Raw genomic sequence first — 20,169 nt, 5'->3', positions numbered from 1 at the left:
ATAGAAAAACTATAGATGTCTGAAACTTAGTTTTAAATTACTATGTCGGATTCTGTACAATCTCTATAGAAAACAATATAGATCCTAATATATACAAGGGAAATAAAGTATCCGGCCTTTTCCACAAGGAACCATGAAACAAAAATTATGATCTTTCTTCATGAATGATTCAATGCTTACAATAAATTCAGAAAGACTTTGTTAAAAATAAAGCTATATATAAATCCAAATATCATAGAATCTTCCAATCAAAAGTTCCTGCTCACTAGGGCCTTTTTTGTTTGCATTCTAGCACTAAATTTACAAAAGTAATGCATACAGGGTTTGAGTCACATGACATCCTGCTCCAAATCTAAAATGCAATGCTATGTGAGCAGATGAACTGGTGTAAATTGGGGCATCTCCCACTGAAGTCAAATGAACAATATTACAAAACAGTTCACATGTTAAATCCATACATGAATTAGTCTCTTATTTGTACATTGATGGATGACCCATGATGAGACCATGTTAATGATTTGTCTAGGTGATTGTTCAGAGTAAAGAAAGTTTGTTGGTTTCTCACAGTGCAGATCATCAGGAGAACATGAGCTTGTTACAACTGAAAGATGTTTCAACAAATTGAGGATAGAATATCATTCAAAGTAGTATCATTTCCAGTTGGATCAGAGGCACCCAGTCTGTATTATTTTAGTTAGACTCCTTATTTACAAGTCTAATGTGTTTGAAGCTTTCAAGTGAAGGGCAGACAGTTCATAAAATAGAGCAAGCAAGCTTTGATGGGCTTGTCTTACTGAGCTCACTGTGGGACAAAAGGTTTGCAGCAGTTCTACTGAGATAACTCTTCCAGTGCACTAATGAATAAGATGTAAAGTGTACTGTACATGCTACATAACACCACAGTGGCATCGCAGGAGCAAAGAAAGGGATTCTTTCTGTCCCAAATCCACTAAAACAGGCAGTTAGTAGCACCCTCCTTTGCTCTGGTAGACAGCCCTGTATTTGGTGAAGTTGTTTACAAACCACATGACATTCATCTGGGTACAAAGAAAAATCATATACTTATGAAGATGTGTAACTAAAACACTAAAGTGATAAAACTCTTTAGAGGGGTATTAGCAGGGATTAAGCCCCACTTTAGTAAGTAATGGGACTGAGGCAAGATGGGTGAGTGGTATATTAAAGTTTGTTTATTGTTCTGGCCTAAAATCCTCTTGATATTTAATTTAAGAGGCGTTTAGTGTGTTTTTCTGCCAAGTGGATATCTTTACTTTCTCAATGAATGATGTATATTTGTGGTCAAACTCATACGTTTTCTCATATTCAGTGCATCTTTTCAGCTAATAGACTGCTCTGCTGAGCTTGGTATTTTATCATTGTGAAGAAGTGCTGAGGCAGTTTTTTTTTTAGGAAACTAACTTGATTCTGTTACTTGCATTTCTGTGCACTGGATTTTACTGTATTTATTGCTCCATTTTGTTGTTTCTGTTTTCCCTACGGCTTGATGCATGATTAAGTTTTATATCTTGTTTCCAGTGGTGAGGTCCTTGGGTTTTATTCTCCAAAAATAGGACGGTGTATTAACCAGATTACAGGTTAGATTCGGCCCCACCTTACCAGCCATGATGTCTCCCTGCAGTAGCTATTGTTAATGCAGCTAGTACAAGATAGGTTCACCCACCAGGAAGGGCGGGCTGTTTTTTCACTGTGGCCTTGTCTTGTGAATTCTGCTGGAGGAGCACAGCTTTACAATCAGGCGAAGGCTGGCGAGGGGATGCATTTAATCAGTACCACTGGCTGCACCATCTCCTAAATCAGCCCTATCACTCTAGACAGGCATTGCGCAGTCAAAGACCCTTGCCAGGGTTGCCACCTTTGAAGCTAAGCTATCACTTTCCTTAGCTGAATCTGGTTCTACAAGTTTTCAAACCATGATGATGATGATTGCAAACACAACCGGAAAGCTTTAAGACAAAATGCAAATGCTGTATATGGCTTCTTTGGATTTATAAAGCTCCCTCTCATGTGTAGCAGCTTGTCAATATGTGTAGTATGATGTAATGGATGATGTAATGGAGAGTATACAGATATTAAAACTGGCTCAACAACAGCTGAGATCATATGCACACCTGACACAAATGATCGAAGAAAAACTATCAAAACATTCCATTCAGAAATCACATCAGAAACCTGTTGGATTATCTATATACTTTCTTGTGTAAAACAAAGGTCAATATTCACATACATTTCCATAAAAATCCTGAAGAACAAAGTTGTATCTTCCTAAAACGTAATACACCATTCATTTAAAAAAAAATACTATGAAATGCTAAAGGCAAATTTTTCTTTTGATGTAAAAGAAACAACATGCATAATTCTAATCCTAATTCGCTAACAGACTTGGCTCAGCCTAATATTTACTTACATAACTTTATTTGTGAGAGTTCTTGAACACATTAAAAAAAATTAAGAAGAGTTGAGCTTTGCTGCTGGGTTTATGAAGTCTACACTTCTGTGGGGGAGAAAAATGAGATTTCACAGCGATATGGTCCAAAATTAGATTTGCAAAGTGACAAAGATAGATCTGTGTCCCTAGATTATCTGAATTTTATACACTGATAAATTAAACTTTGTAAGTGATTATATGTGCCTTCCATCAACATAATTTACTAGATTCATCAAAAGGAGAAGCAGTCATTGTTTTCCCAATTATTTTAAAGCATTTTCCCCCTAAAAAATGAAAAGTAATAAATGTGATTATAATTCATGGAAGTGAGAGATTCAGATATAACTGGTTTAAATTAGACAGAGGACTGTCCACTGAGTGGGAGAATAGACTTTTAAGTCCTCTGCAGGGATGCAAGACAGACACTAATGTAATGACATTTTATGTACAGAAAAGATATTGCTAGGGCAGGAATGGATCTTGCACATCATTGTGGAGAAAAATTCACATTTTGCAGGAGACTAAGGAAAATTTTCCAGAGCAGGTTGATTAAGAATTATGGCAAGTGTTTGCAACTACTCAGGGATTTACAATTTTAGAATAAATCCTTGAGAGATAGATTAGTGAGCAGAAAGCAGGTCAAAGGTGCATGGTAAATTCATTTATCACATGACTTCACAGTTTACCAAATTCGTTTCATCTTCATCTAGGTGGTAACATGAACTTATTAAAATGAATAATTAATCAGAACTAGTCCTTGAAATAGAACACAGTAAAACATTATGTTACAGAACAGAAGAGAAGCTTTGCCTCAGCCTAAAGTTTCTACTTGGCTAAGCCAGAAGATAGAATTCTTCTAAAATAAAATAAATAAATAAATGTGATTTATTAAAGAGCAATATGTATTGGATCACGATAAACCTGTAGCCTCTCTAGTATGACATTATGGCATACTGAGTTTTATATTTGGTTTGAGTTACTCAGCCTGTAGACTTCAAGGTCTGATGGAAACAGTTTCAATATTTTTCACATTTCTAGTAACAGCATTTAAAAAATAGACTGTATTATGGTGGTGTTCTCTCTTTAGATCAAATAAGTGGCTGTAATAACAAATACTCCTTATAATATCCTCAGTTCTGTATCTGAGGGCAACTAGAAACGTCGGATAGATTCACAAACAACAATGTAACTGTTACTTTAGTTACAATGAGGAGAAGATTTTTGAGTAGATAAATATAGGGATTGCTAAGTGGCTGCCTACATTTTTCCTCTGCCACAAGTACAAGTTCCTTCGTACACACAGTGACTAAAGTCAGCTAATATAATATTCTTCAAAGGCAATGAATACTCCCCAGTCTACATAGTTTACCAAATATAAAGAATACAACTTCACTTGAGTTCCAAGTTGATTCTGGACAACAGAAGTTCTTTAAAAAAATATCTTTGCACATTAAATAGAGCTGAGGTAGCACTCTCAAGTAGGATGGATTTACAAATCTCAGTATTCACCACCAAACAGTAGGATTTTGTTTGTCAGGCCGCAATTCAGCAGAGTACTACTATATGCATATTTAATAAAGGTGGTAGAAAAAATGCCAATAGTTTTCCAACAGAAAATGCAGTGTCATTAAAATCTAAAATGTGTTGCAGGAATGTGTCAATTTAGATTAAATCTTTGATGGAAACATTTTGAAAGTAGTCATTTAGACTACCTCCTTTGGATTCATTTAAACTTTTCTATTATTACATTTTTATATATTTAATTTTATTATAATGTTTCAGCATTATCAAAATGAAATTATTAGTTTCAAATTGAAGTTTTTCCATACGGTCAGAATTTTCCGCAGGACAGAAATTCCATTTTCTGACTAGCTCTAGTATTTACTTTAAGCACATGCATAAATCACACTGAATTCAAGGTAAGATCTCCTAGTTCATATTAAAACTACAAATTGCCTGGTCTTTAATGGATTTTACCTCATGTGTTAAGATGAGTTAAGAACACACCTTTTTTTCCTAGTGAAGACAAAGCCACACAAAGCTTTTAGTCATACTGAATTACCTTTCATTTCCCAGTAGCTTCATCAGCTTTAGGCTACCAAAACCCAGGCTTCCAGTAGCGTATGCTATGGGAAACGGCATGTGTGTATCTTTCAGTAGGATATCCCTCAACATTACACACAGATTTGTCATTTAGGAATTCAACCTATAATGCATCCATCCCGATATGCCAAGATTCTAATACACCTAATTCTCTAGGTGGTCAGTCAGAAAAATCTGCAGGTATTCTAGAGATAGGACTGAAGGAAACAAAAACCTACTGTATAATTAGAAATCTTGTGTTAATCTGCAGTTGCGTGAGCATTCTCATACTGGTTGGTTGAATAACATTGCAGTCTTCTGGTCTCCTATGAACCTGCTTGATTCCAGTAACCACAAGCAATCACAGAGTTTGTGTCTTATCTACAGGATGATGAAGCAAATGGTAATTTTTTGCTTGTCTGTCAATGTACTGAGAAAAAAAAGACTACACAATAACGGACAGTTTTGATAACTGTAATACAGCAGATGAACTCTAAAGTAGAGTTAAGGATTGAAGATTATACCACTATCTGTGGCAAACCATTCTGTCATTTTTAGGCTGCATTCTAAATTCAGAAAGATAGGCCATGACTTTATGAAAAAAAGAAATATTGTATGAAGTGCATCTCCTGTGAATAGACTGGCAAAGGTTTTTCCAGAATGATTAGTGAATTCAGGTAACCTGAGAAATTAGAACTGGGCCTGGTCTTCAGAGGAAGGATACTCAACACTTTCTGAAAATCAGGCCCCTTTAAAGTGATATTGGGCTTCCAAAAATTAAGGTACCCAAAATCATGAGTCACATTAGAACACCTTGACTAGTATGTTTATTTCCGTAGGAAGGGGCTTTTAAAAACAACATGCTGAATGAAATCAAATTTAAAATAAAACAAACCAAAAAAAAAAACCCACACCACAATAACTTTTACTTGATTTTAGATTTGTAGACATACATAAAAATCACATCACAATCATCACCAGCCTCCCCAGAAACAGACACAAAGTGGCTGCTTAAGACAGGACAGTGAAACAGGAAGTGTCTTAATGAAAACAAATTGTCATAGTACAAAGAAAGAAAGTTTATTTGAATGCCCAGTATTGAAACTCAATATAGAAGACTACTCACTCTACACTTTCCACAGTATGCATCCGATGAAGTGAGCTGTAGCTCACGAAAGCTTATGCTCAAATAAATTGGTTAGTCTCTAAGGTGCCACAAGTACTCCTTTTCTTTCTGTACAGAGAGCGTGGGTGTAACTAATTGTATAGCAGGTCAAGATAGTCCAGTTAGTACTGGGTAGTCTTTAGATCAGTTTATTTTGAATAATAAACAACATCTACCAACCTTTCGCTAGTTCTTTCCTTAGTTTCAAGACAGCATCAAGGTCACAGTCAGTAGTAGCATATGCATGAGGCACAGTAGTTTTAGATTCTGTTAATCTCTTAGCAATAACTCTTCGGATGTTGCTGGCAGGGACTTCTGTGAATGTACCCTGAAAGCAAATATTTTGCATATTAAATACAGGGAGAGAACACCCACACTCCTCTGCTGAAACAAGAGTAGGGCAGTAATGCTTTTCAGTTGGTAGCTTTTGTTCACTTACAACAAACCTCAACTTTAAAAAAGCATTAACATGTAGCTAGTATTAACATGCCTAAGATTAAATTTAAATAATTTGAATGTTCTATTCTTAATGAAAGATAGCAGAAAGAAAAATCCTATTCAGACCAGCAAAACAGGTTATACAGAACCAAGGAAATTAATGCAGTACAGTATTTGTTTTATCTTACTCCATAAAGCTGAAGTGTAAGAAAATGAAGGCTGAAAAAAAAATCTGAATATTTGCTCCATTGCACCACGCCTGCCAGGTTTAAATCTGGATAAACACAGAGATTCTAGGCACAGTACTATAACATGTTATACAAGTACTTGATCTTCAGCACATAAAGGAAATCAAGATGGGTGGTCCATACAGACAGTACTGACAAGTAACTATCTTCTTTAAAGAAAATTCCACAGTCATATACATTTGGGGTAAAAAGTGTACCCAATTTCTATTATTCTGCCCATATTTCTTATCACTGATAAGGAACAAGATAACTTCAGTTTACAGAGTACAATGAATCCTACTGATCTAGCAAATTACTCCACAAATATCAGCCCTGGTTCTCGGCTGGTGAAATCAGCATTGCTGTATTACACCAGCTTAGGGCCTGCAGAGTACAGTTATGCTAAACCTTTATTTTAGAAGAGAACGGTTAGTAGAAGCTCTGTTGAGCTATAGATTTATCAGTCCCTTCAGTGGTTGCTTAAGACAGGTTTCACTGTACATCCGTCTCCTTTGTCATCAACCTGCCTTTCCTGCCCAATTCATTCAGTCATGTCGCAATTCAGCATTCACAACCTTTTCATGAAAGGGAACTATATTGCAAGCAATTCCTTGTAATGCCAATGAAAATATCAAGCAGGAAAAACAGGTGGATTTCACAAGAAATACTCTCTGAAATTATACAGCATATACACTGTGTGTTGAATACAAATCACAGTGTGTTCTGATATAGCTGCAGGCAAAGCACTTTTTTATCATGACAGAAAAAAATATCTAGACCTGAAATTTTATTACTTTTTTTAACCTTACCAAAAAAAAAAAAAAATCTACATTATTTACTATGGTTCATCACAGAATACCAACCATTCTATGACAGGTTTCAGAGTAGTAGCCATGTTAGTCTGTATTCGCAAAAAGAAAAGGAATACTTGTGGCACCTTAGAGACTAACCAATTTATTTGAGCATAAGCTGATATATGCATTTCCACTGCATGCATCCGATGAAGTGAGCTGTAGCTCACGAAAGCTTATGCTCAAATAAATTGGTTAGTCTCTAAGGTGCCACAAGTACTCTTTTTCTTTTTGCAAACATTCTATAACTCTTATAAATTGTTAACAGGTACCAGACCTGAACCTGCAGCTGTACTTCAAAGTTGGTTCTAGAACCAGAATGGTCCAATTTCACAGATCCGATCTGGAAGCATTCCGGCATGGTGGAATTCTCCCCAAAATAATGGATCTTTCAATATTTCTGCCATTTAGGGTCCAACTATTCAGAGAAAGGCTCACAAGGTTTTGACATTTTATAAACACAAACAATCCTTACTCAGCCCCAATCCTCTAACCAAGAGGTGGGCAAACTATGGCTTGCGGGCCACATCCGGCCTGCAGGACCGTCCTGCCCGGCCCTTGAGCTCCTGGCTGGGGAGGCTAGCCTCTGGCCCCCCCTGCATCCATCCCACCGCACGGGCAGCGCAGCTGGCTCTGGTAGGGAGGCGGGACTGCAAGCTCCTGCTGCTCTGAGCTTCATGATAAGGGGGGCGGGGGGAGCGGGAGGGTTGGATAAGGGGCAGGGGGTCCTGGGGGGCAGTTTGGGGACAGAAAGCGGTTGGATGGGGCGGACATTCTAGGGTGGGGGCAGTCAGGGGACAGGGGGCAGTTGGATAGGTGTGTTAGTCCCGGTGGGGCCTGTCAGGGGGTGGGGGTGTGGATAGGGGTTGGGGCAGTCAGGGGACGGGGAACAGGGTGGGTTGGAAAGGGGGTAGAGTCCTGGGGGGCCTGTCAGGGGGTGGGGGTGTGGATAGGAGTCTTGGGGGGCAGTCAGGGGACAGGGAGCAAGGGGGTAGGATAGGGGGTGGGGTCCGGGGGGGCAGTTTGGGGCGTGGGGTCCCAGGAGCAGGGGAGCTTGGATGGGTCGGGGGGTTCTGAGGGGGGCAGTAGGAGGGGGTGGATAGGGGTCGGGGACCTGGCTGTTTGGAGAGGCACAGCTTTCCCTACTCAGCCCTCCATATAGTTTTGCACCCCGATGTGGCCCTCAGGCCAAAAAGTTTGCCACCCCTGCTCTAACCCTTGCCTAATCCAACTCCATGCTTCTTACCTATATTTATTTTTAATCCATGCTTATAGATTTTTGCACTCACATGCCTCTTATTATTCAGAGATTTCAACGTGCTATACATATAATCAGATGTGTGTAATGTTTTACTGTACGGGTAAGGGAAAACTTAGCCATTGTGGCCTTATGTAGTCTGGGGGGGGGAAAAACTCGGTGGAGGAGGTTCCCCAATTGGGTTAGCTCAACTGAGGTAAAAATGAAGATCAACTTTGATCAAAAAGACCACTTTAGCACAACTTAAATGCCCAGTTAGCATCAATTTAATGTCTTCAGCAGGTCAAGATATAGCCATGTCATGCTAAATGTGTTAAACTGTGTTTGCACTGATGTTAAGTGAGGTTTTCAGTCCAGTTAAAGTAGCTTAATTGAACTAATTTAGTTGGGGGGTGGGGGGAAGAACCTTTTTCTAAGTGTAGATAAGGACACAGCAGTTAAGTGACATGCCTGTGGTCACAGCAAGTCAGTTGCAGAGTTGGGGAATAAAACCCATGAGTTCTGAATCCCAGGCCCCGTCTCCAATCGCTAGATAACACTGACTAAAATGAAGTTCAGCATATTTGTCATGATTATTATTATTTATTTAAAATGAAAAGATGTGGCATTATTTACTTGTAACTGAATGCAAGTTGCTGCTTTAACAGAGTTATTACCTGTGCTGCAGGCTGACCTGGTATGGAAATTGGTGGAACTGCAGGCCGTGGATAAACAGAGGACACAGTTGTTGCTTGTGGAGCCAAAGGCACTACAGTAGGCTGAGTAGGAGCTGGAGAAACCATAGGTCCTGATTCCGCAGCTTTGCTCTTCTGTTTCTGCTGCAGAAGATTGAGTGCATCCCTGTTGATTAAACAGTAATATGAAAAATACTTAGAAAGAACAAAGCATAACAACAGACAAAAAAAGAAATACTACAATTTCAAGAGTCAACTCTAATGAGCAGCTTCTGGCTATTAAAATTCTGGATATTAAACTAAAAGTTAAAAGGCAATTTTTTTAATCAATAATAATTTGCAAAAAGAAAACTCCTAGGAGCATAAAGAAACACCATAAATATTTATAGATTATTCATCCGTGCCATGTTAGGATTTAAATCTGCAGCAGCACAGGGCAGTTGAGAAACAGGAGTATGTTTATCATCATTAAAAGACAACAGTGGCTAAACTATACTGTGCATTGTACTGTCAATTCTTAAAATGAAGGTGTTACGGGAACAGATGAGATGTGCATTCAGACTATATTTGGGACACAGCAAATAAAACATAACATTTATATGTTAAAATAAATGATCACATATACATAACTGCATTACTTCTAAACATTGAAAAATAGACCAGTTATAAATCATGCTAAGATTATGTCATAGAGGATGTGGAATCAGTGACTTCCAGAGACCTCCGTGACATTTTACACTGAAGCCCTGGGACGGTGAGGCTGGAGCAGTCAGCCAACACAGGCCCCCATAGCTCTCACCCGCTGCAGGCTCAATAGTTAAGTTTATTTATTTATTTTCAAATGTAATACCCCACTGCTGAGACATTAATGAAAAATAATAGCTACTATTTTTATATGTTCTAGCAAATATGTACTGTTGTTTGCTGGTTAGCTCTGACACTATTTCAACAGTTGTGTCAACATCCTTAATGACCGCCCTGCACCTTTAAGCAAGCGGATGTTTGGCTAGCAGGCCATGGTACAAACAAGACACAGAACGGGTAAGTAATTTGCCTAAGGATAAAACAATGAGTTAGTGTCAAAACTAGAACTCTGGAATACCTTGCTCCCAGCCCTATGTTTGGTCTACTAGACCATACAGCTCTTTGATTAGGAAATAATAAAGTTTCACATCTCTTTACTCTGATATAAGTGTGTATTTGTGAAAATATGCTTTAAAAACAAAAGTGTGAAGAGCTTCCCCTGTGAGTGAAGGGAACAGTGCTTTATGGCTGGGGTGGGGGAAGAGATGAAAACTGCTGCAAAAGGGGCATCCCCTGGGAATGCAGGCTTTGAAAAGGGGCAGCATGGTGCCTTGAGCCTTCCTTTTTACATGAACCAAGGTTGAAGCAACTCATTATTTAAGTGTAGGGCGGATGTCAAGTGTAGGTACTCCACAGGAAAAGTATACAGTGATCGGATAAATGGCTTGGAAAAGGACTTAAAAAGAGAAGTTCATGAAAGGAACGAATGGAGGGCAGTTGGGGATTCCTATGGTTGGTATGGCAGGGAGCCAACCCCCAATTCTTATAGCTCACATTAATCCTCCTATGGGACGGGGTGGGGGGTGGGGAGGAGGGATTAAGGTCCCGGCAATGGATTTGTTGGCGGGACCCGGAGGGGAAAAGAGAGGTAGCAGGTAAAAGCCTTCCCTCCCCCCCGCCCACCCCCCCGAGTAATTATGGAATAAACATGGGGTTATCTACACTGTCTACTGTTATCTGCCAGGTCGTCCCAGACGTCTAATAATAAAGTTGTGGCCTGATTAAACCCATGTCAAATGTCTTCAGTCTTTCTTTCGACATACCCTGTCAATAACACAGGTGTACAAAGATGCTTTGATACAAATATCATTTGCTGAAGTACCTAAGCATAATATGGTGAGCTAAGGAAGCAGTTTCACCCTTAAGAAAGAAAGAATTTACTTACTTTTGCAAATTAAACTCATACTTGAATTTCTTTTAAAATCAAACACTTATTTAATATAGATCCTCTACTAGATGAAAAACTTTTACTGAATAAAATGATTTTTAAAGAAAAAACTAGACATTTTAGTTGAGAAAATGGTCACAAAGAAGACACAAAAAGACAAAGGGAAATTATTTCTGCTTTTTAACATGGCAGTAATAAGTATTTAATTAAAACCATCTGGTTATTGTTGTTTGATTGATTTCTTTAGATTTTAAGTGTACAAAAATATAAAACTATTAGGAAAACAGATCTTTATTTTTAAATTAGAAGATTCATTTAGAAGTCTTTAGATCCTGTAAGTGCAGCACATTAAATTTCTTATTACAGAATCTGTGCAATTCAACTGATTAATAAAAAGACACAGTAGAACACCAATTTATTAATGCCACAGGGTACAAACAAAACATTCTTAAGACAGGGGCCTGCAAATAAAGCTGGCCGGTGACACAAGGCCTCTCATATCAAACTACTATAATATTTTAAAAAAATAAGGTTGGCAGCAACACTGCTTTTCTAAAACCCATTAACACAGCACAGAGGGGAAGCAAATCTTACGACAGGTAAACCTATTGTCAAAACAGCAAACATTCATTGGTAAGCACACATTTTCCTTCCCACCACATGTATTAGAGTAATTGAATATTCCTTGTCAAAATTGTTACCACATGGAGTCTGCACAGACTGGCAACTCAGAGTTACACTTCACTACACCACTATAATAAGATGGCCCAGATACTTAGAAACCTTTCAGCTAATACTTTCAGTGTCTCCATGTGAAGTACTAATTTAGCAGAAGCTCAGATTTAGGAAGTTTTCTGCATAATTCGGACACCTTTTTCTCAAATGCAGCTGCCTACTTGTATAGTTTACAGTTTAAGTAGACAAGCTGAAACAGAATATCCTAAACAACCGTATTTAGAAGGCCCAATTCTGCAAACCTGAATAAATGAACAAAATCTTGCAGTACATGGTGCCCATTGGGGAGCACGCTGGCATCCCTGGTGGTGGTTATAAAGTACTGTGCTGTTCCTCAGCCACCTCAGTTTCCTTCTGCTGAACGTCAGAGTACAAGGATGGATAGAAAACTCAGGCTGTCTACACTTAAATCGCTACAATGGCACCGCTGCAGCTGCACCACTCTAGCACTTCAGCATAGCCACTCACTACAGCCATGGGAAGGGTTCTCCTGTTGCTATAGTTAATCCACCTCCCTGAAAGGTGGTAGCTAGGTTGACAGAATAATTCTTCCATCAACCTAGTGCTGTCTACAGGGGGAGGAGGTGAGGTACGTTTAACTATGTCGCTCAGGTGTGTGGATTTTTCGATGTAACTTTTTAGTGTAGACCTGGCCCCAGAAAGAGAGAAAGATGGTCAAAGAATGTTAATATACTGAAAGAGATACCCTGCAAAGAGTGACGCTTTCTGTGCTTCATATTTTATAAAAATAACCTACAAAAACTGTAGTTCTTCAACACGTTGTAGTCAGGGTGGATCTCACTGTAAGTATGTGCCTCATGCATACAAGATCAGAATCTTTTGCACAGCCACCTGGCTCCTGTGCTAGTCATCCTTTCAACATGAAGAACATCCCTCGGGAGACGCAGATAAATGCAGATGTATCTCAGGATCTTGCCAGGCTCAGTCATGATGCTAGTGTCAGTACCAGGTTTCTTTTTCTGCCCATAAGCCATTCCATTCCTGTCCTTGGAGAAGTGGGGTTTTATGTACTCTTTCTAGGACTTCCTCTTATGCTTGGGGTTATGCTTGATTTGGAGTTATGCTCCATTTGGCTCTGTGTTTTGGTGCTGACCTTCTGCAGAGGCGCTGACTTTATTGCCTGAGATGCCAGCACCAAGGCTGTTGGTGTTGTGGGTTTCATGGACGTTGAGGTTGTCAACACAGAAATCTCCACGGCCGACTCTGTCAGCACCAGCATCACGTTTTCATGTCCCCGCACCCTCCACCGAGCCCAGGGTATGGTGTGTGTTTGAGAGCGCACTGGCCGTTGGTCTCATTCTGTCACCTTTGGTTCCAAAGTGACCCACATGAATTTCTCTAGCAGATGTAACTTGAACCCAGCAGCACTGGATTTGTGGGTAAATGAAGAGAAGGATTTGTATACAGAGCATCATCAGGGATGTGGCTCTCCCCTCAGCTGAAGAGGCAACAAATATGTCCATCTTTGATAGAAATCAGTCAATCACAAGACCAATGTGGTTTGAACCATGACATTTCAGAGTCCACCATGAAGCATGATGCAAAGTACTTCACCCTGCTGTACAGGTGTGAGGGGAAGGTGCATGTCATGAACAGTTTTCTCTCTCTTTTTTCTCCAGAACATCTAAGTCAAGGAAAATGGGAGTTTTAAGGTAAGTTTTCTTCACAGACTGTAGCCGGGGGAAAGAAAAAAGTTAAATCTCTAAGGAGAGTAGTGGGTTGAACGGTCACTACATTCGGTCTCAAGCAGCAAGAGGAAGGGCCACAACTGCTCCACTCTTTATGGCTTCGTGCCCTCACACAGGTGTACAAGGCAGCACAAGGTGCATGTGCAGCCCCAATGGACAATGCTATTCAAAAGGTGCAGTCTTGGACACACGAGGTGCATGTGCAACTGCCATGGGATCCACACTGACACACACTTGAAGAATACCTATTCTCTCTGGCTTTTGTTTACTTTGATGACATGGTTTTTATTTCATCCTTAAAACCAGAAATCCCACCTGCAATTTGGCCTGAAAAAAACCCAACAAGAGATAAAAGCTAGGTTATACTTTTAAAGAACAACCTTGGGTACAGAGCAACACAGAGCTTTCCAGCATAAACAGTGAGGGTCTAGTCCAGTGCAAATGAAGTCAGTTGGGGTCCTTCTATTGATTTCAGTGGGCTTTGGATTTAGACCCTGATTGTGTAGGCTGTGCACTCTTTAGTCTGATGCAACCTGTTCCATGGAGTGTTGCTCTGTTGAGTCTGAGCTGGGTCACCACCTCTTCTCCAATCCATTTGGGCACAGAAGGGGAACAACTTCTGAATTGCCCTGACAAAAGGCAACTGTAATTGGCCATTGTGTGTAATTACTTTTTGTCTCCCCTTCCCTAAAATCTCTCCCTAAATCAAGGAGTCAGTTTAAGAGTCCAGAAAGTATAAGAGTTCCTTGATTGTGTTTTCCAGTGTGATGTACTCACTGATCATTTACTGCCATATCGTCTCTGCTAAGCAAACCAACAACCACCTATCAGCATAAACCTAACATTGTACCACTTACAGAGTTGCAAGTTGATAGTTATGGTGAAAAACAACAAAAGCAGTTAATTATTTGACTTTTCACATTTGGAGCAAGCTCTTTTTAAATCCAATATAATAAAGCCATTAAACTTTTACATCGTAATCTAATAAACGCAAATTACCATGTACAGAACGAGCAGTCAGCTATTTAAAAAAATCTAACTAGAAAGATTGTAATGCATGTTGCATTCTCAATAGACATTTTATTCATACAGATACAGAGATGGAGGCTGAAGTAGTTTTTCCATTATACACTCTGATTTTCATGCAATAAAATATTACTGAAAACCATTCTATACAGCACCTGATGTCTGTGTTTTGCCAGACTTTTGATACATTTACAGCACTGCGTAAATGCTTAATAAATAAATAAGTAAATAATAATAGGCTGAAACATGCATATTGTGTTTAATGTACTAAAAATTACTTTAGTGTTTATCTTCCTTTAGAAGCCACAACCTCGAAAAAATTAAATTGGTTCCCTGTGGCTTGCATGGAAAATGTGCGACTACTGATCAAGGACAGCTTGTCAATTAATTATACATTGGGTATTACTATTTAGTAAAAATTAAAAATTGTGACAGAATTTTAAAATGACTTGCATCCTGAGATTTATACTGAAATGCAAATTTTAAGGATAAAAAAGTTACAAATACTTTGCACTTGTATGGTGTCTTAACATAGGCCTCAAAGCATTTTTACAATGCAAACAATAATTAATCTAATAGAACTGTAAATAAAGTCCTCACTTTATAGATTGAAAAACTGCTACACAGAGACACAAAGTGAGAGCAAATGAAAATTGAAACCAGCACTCCATACAAAGGAAACACTACCATGTGGGTTCAGTCCCTGCTTAAGGGAATATTTGTTTCCAGTTTTTATGTTGTTCACAATACCCAGAGGGAGAGTGTCTTCTGTACTTTTACTGGACATATCAGATATTAAACTGATAAGAACAGGTACTACACATGATATTAGAGGTAACAGTCTCTTCCAATGCCACTGCAGAGGAAGGGTATCTGGGGTGCATTTTGAAAGGGGTGAGGAGAGGAAGCCATAGTCAAAATGAGAAGGCTTAATACTGCTGTAAGGCTACTTCTGTGCTAACAGCAGGTAGAGCTTCTAACTTGAAATTGTTACAATTATAGTCCCAGCTTTAAGACAAAAAATACACTAAGATGCCTAAATGTGTTTGACAAAAAGCTAGAGAGAAAGATCTTTAGCACATTAATATGCAACTGCAAGGCAGAACCTCATAGCACACAAACATTAGTGCGTTAGCTAGTTCAGAAATTATATCATATAATTTAGTTGTGCTGAAAGCTATATACTTCTTACTGCCATTTTCAGATTCCACTAGAAACAAGCTGTAGATAAATTACTAAAGCAAAATATGTTCAAAGAACTAAGATCAAGAGTTGAATGGTTTAATCTGCTAGGCTTTCTTCTCTAACCACAAGAACTCAAGAAGTGATGGACCATATCTCACATGTTTGGAATCATCAAGCTAGTCTAAATTTGACAGCTATTTATCTCACTAAACCACCATGTAATCTGTCACATTCAGAGAGCTCTCAGGATTGGAGCAGTATGGATGTGGCATGTGAGGACCGATGCACTGGCACAGCTACATGGAGAAATGTATACAATAACTAACCCGCAACTAGGCGGAGTATTAGCAGGTCCCAGAAGACAAGGGGATGAAAAATGTGAACAAGTTACAATGTGCAGAAATTAGAGAAAATGCAGGCAAACACTGTCCACAGTATTAATTTCTTTACCTCATTTTTTAAAAAGAAATACTATAAATTAAGAACTGCAAACTAGCCATTAAGAACTGAAGTGGATGATGCATTTGCTAAACAGATTAACACAAAGACAATTGAAATATGGAGCCATATCTTCTTTTCCTCCTTTTTTGCACCATTTAAAGAAGGGTAGAGTGAGGGGAAGAAATCTCATTTAAATGTAATATTTGTGTTAATTTTATGAGCACCATGAATTTACAGGGCAGGCATGTGACTTTGGCCCTTCCAAAAGGCAATACGCTTTGTATCCTATACTGTCTTCTATTATCATCCAGTCTTTTTTCTTTAGAGCTTCCTCTACATTTACTTGATATTTTCAGTGTCTGTACAACTGAATTATGTCTTCATTTTCACAAGTGCCATGCCTTTCTATTTGTTGCACGAGGCAATTACTCATCCAGGAAGCTTTTACTAGCCAGCTTTCCAAACAATCTATATTCTTCCTTGAACAAAAAGTATTGGATCCTAGTCAATACCTGATTTACTGGATAGCTTGTCAAAGCAAAAACTTGGGTGCTAATCTCAGCTTGTCTGGTGTCTTCTTCTATGCCATCAAAAGAGTGAAAATCAAGACTGCATTATAGTCAGAATCTGATTCAATAAGATAAGCTTAGCAGCCATTACCCACACTCATTGCACTGTTAAATGGGGGCTGTACAATTTTAGACTGGATAAATCGTGATATTTGGTAGATCTAGTTATTTGGAATTTATGGCCACAAGTCTGAAAGTTTAGTCCACTGCTTAAATATTGATTGTAGTAAATATTTTCAAAAGGAAAACAGTATTTTCCCCCTGCGTGCCAGCCCACAAGACTCAAGAGCAAATGGAGAAAGATCTCAGGCTCAAGTTGAGCCTCCTATAGATCCATGGAGAAATGAAATAAATCAATCTGCTGAAAGGAGCAAGCTATGATGCAATACAGGTCTGTCAGGGTTACATCCTCAGCCTTCCCAGACAGCAACTGTGAAAAACTGGGACGGGGGTGAGGGGTAATAGGCACCTATACAAGACATAGCCCCAAATATTGGGACTGTCCCTCTAAAATTGGGACATCTGTTCACCCTACTTATCTTGTAAGTTGCATATTATTTTTGGGATATCAAGTTGGTGGAAACAAACAAAACCACATTTAATGTCCACCTCTGTTCTGGGTTTTACACTTCTCTGACTCTTGAACTTTGGTGGCCAACACTGGATATCCATGACCAGCAAGCAACCTATTTGCTTTTAAATACATCCAAGTGAGCTGTGTTGTAGTGCTCTACTCCATGATTAATTACCTTTTAGCCTACTTGATAAAGAGGCCTGAATTGTTTAGCTGTGCAGCACAGCGTGTATTTTGCTGAGTTTCATACAAACACACAATATTTCATCCAAACAGAGAGTACCTGTCTACAGATATCTGCAAACTTTTCTTTTCAGACAGTATCAAACAGAGGGGGTTTATAGGTACTTACAAACACTTCTCCATTTTAAAATAATGGTTAAAACAGCAGGATATATCTTTAAAAATGACATTTCAGAGCTGTAAACAGGGGAGTTTGAGTGGGAGTTCTGTTGGAGGAGAAGGTATTTGTATTTATATGTGTGGAGGCTGGTAGGGGCAGTGTGCTGGGAGAGAAGCTGAGCCCTGATTAGGGGGTGGGGCTTCTCTGACTAGGGGTCCTATAAGGGTAGCCAGGCAGGCAGCGGCACAGATGCCAGCAAACAGAGCTGTAAACGGGGGGGAAGCCGGCAGAGGAACAGACAGACTAGTGAAGGGAGTGTCTGGTGTTCTGGTGGAGGACAAGTGCTAGTAATAATAATAGGGCTCAGATTTTTCTGGATGCAATAGCTGATGGATTCCTTCACCAAGTAGTTGCTGAGCCGACAAGAGGGGATGCCATTTTAGATTTGATTTTGGTGAGTAGTGAGGACCTCATAGAAGAAATGGTTGTAGGGGACAATTTTGGTTCAAGCCATCATGAGCTAATTCAGTTCAAACTAAATGGAAGGATAAACAAAAATAGATCTGTGACTAGGGTTCTTGATTTCAAAATGGCTACCTTTAAAAAAATCAAGGAAATTAGTTAGGGAAGTAGATGGTACTGAAGAACTTGTGGATCTAAAGGTGGAGGAGGCCTGGAATTACTTCAAGTCAAAGTTGCAAAAACTATCAGAAGCCTGCATCCAAAGAAAGAGGAAAAAATTCATAGACAGGAGTTGTACACCTAGCTGGTTGAGCAAGCATCTCAGAGAGGTTATTACGAAAAAACAGAAAGCCTACAAGGAGTGGAAGATGGGAGGGATCAGCAAGGAAAGCTACCTTATTGAGACCAGAACATGTAGGGATAAAGTGAGAAAAGCCAAAAGCCATGTAGAGTTGGACCTTGCAAAAGGAACTAAAACCAATAGTAAAAGGTTCTATAGCCATATAAATAAGAAAAAAACAAAGAAAGAAGTGGGAGAGAGAGGAATTATTTAAGCTCAGTACCAACATGGACACAAGAACAAATGGATATAAACTGGCCACCAGGAAGTTTAGACTTGAAATTAGACAAAGGTTTCTAACCATCAGAGGAGTGAAGTTCTGGAACAGCCTTCCAAGGGGAGCAGTGGGACCTATCCGACTTCAAGACTAAGCCTGATAAGTTTATGGAGGGGATGGGATAGCCTAATTTTGGCAATTAATTGATCTTTGACTATTAGAGGTAAATATGTCCAATGGCCTGTGATGGGATGTTAGATGGGGTGGGATCTGAGTTACTACAGAGAATTCTTTCCGGGGTGTCTGGCTGGTGAGTCTTGCCCACATGCTCAGGGTTTAGCTGATCGCCATATTTGGGGTCGGGAAGGAATTTTCCTCCAGGGCAGATTGGCAGAGGCCCTAAGGGTTTTTCACCTTCCTCTGCAGCATGGGGCAGGGGTCACTTTCTGGAGGAGTCTCTGCACCTTGAAGTCTTTAAACCATGATTTGAGGACTTCAATAGCTCAGACATAGGTTAGGGGTTGATACAGGAGTAGGTGGTGAGATTCTATGACCTGCATTGTGCAGGTGGTCAGACTAGACGATCATAATGGTCCTTCTGACCTTAAAGTCTATGATTTCCGAGTCAACTTCTTTGAACAGATGAAACACAAGTTTTGAGAGAGACATTTTTTTAGCTGTAATTACCTCTCTAGCAGAATCTGTGGTACATTTCCTTGACAACTAGGGGATGTTAATTAGATAGTTCAGAGTCCCAGAGGGTTCCCACCTGCCATGGACTAGTTACACACCATAATTTACAGTTGCACTTATATAATTAAAAAGCTTTCTGATAATGTGCTGCTTTACAAATGATACCCCATCGATCCACCTCACTATTTAATCCAAACCAGGACGCAGTCTGTAGGAAACAAAGGTTAAGAAAAGAAACACTTTCATAGTTTCTTGTTTTGTTACTGTGTTCAACTCAAGCCTACCAAACCTTGTCATCTTTGATATAAGGTTTCAAACCATACAGAGCCAACATATTACAGCAGCTCAACAGGTGTGTGAAGAAGAATACCACCAGTGGGAGTCTGCCTAGAGAGGGAGTGGTTTTCATAGACTCATAGAATATCAGGGTTGGAAGGGACCTCAAGAGGTCATCTAGTCCAACCCCTTGCTCAAAGCAGGACCAATCCCCAATTAAATCATCCCAGCCAGGGCTTTGTCAAGCCTGACATTAAAAACTTCTAAGGAAGGAGATTCTACCACCTCCCTAGATAACGCATTCCAGTGTTTCACCACCCTCCTAGTGAAAAAGTTTTTCCTAATATCCAACCTAAACCTCCCCCACTGCAACTTGAGACCATTACTCCTTGTCCTGTCCTCTTCTACCACTGAGACTAGTCTAGAACCATCCTCTCTGGAACCACCTCTCAGGTAGCTGAAAGCAGCTATCAAATCCCCCCTCAT

At 39.4% G+C, this 20,169-nt stretch overlaps 1 protein-coding gene across 3 annotated transcripts in view; it reads right to left on the bottom strand.

Annotated features, from left to right (window-relative positions):
* Positions 1–20,169, bottom strand: part of PDHX (pyruvate dehydrogenase complex component X) — a 99,216-nt gene that overhangs the window by 30,482 nt on the left and 48,565 nt on the right. For all 3 annotated transcript variants that reach the window (XM_073347928.2, XM_073347930.2, XM_073347931.1), the window contains 2 exons: positions 9,124–9,307; positions 5,874–6,021 (listed from right to left, as the gene is read on the bottom strand). In XM_073347928.2, coding sequence (XP_073204029.1) covers positions 5,874–6,021; positions 9,124–9,307 — 332 coding nt within the window. The remainder of the gene's footprint in view (positions 1–5,873; positions 6,022–9,123; positions 9,308–20,169) is intronic.

The sequence above is a fragment of the Lepidochelys kempii genome, chromosome 6 (assembly GCF_965140285.1).
Source record: "Lepidochelys kempii isolate rLepKem1 chromosome 6, rLepKem1.hap1, whole genome shotgun sequence".
Taxonomy (NCBI): Eukaryota; Metazoa; Chordata; order Testudines; family Cheloniidae; genus Lepidochelys; species Lepidochelys kempii.
Note: the sequence above shows the minus strand (reverse complement) of the source record. Positions and strands in the feature narration are given on the sequence as shown.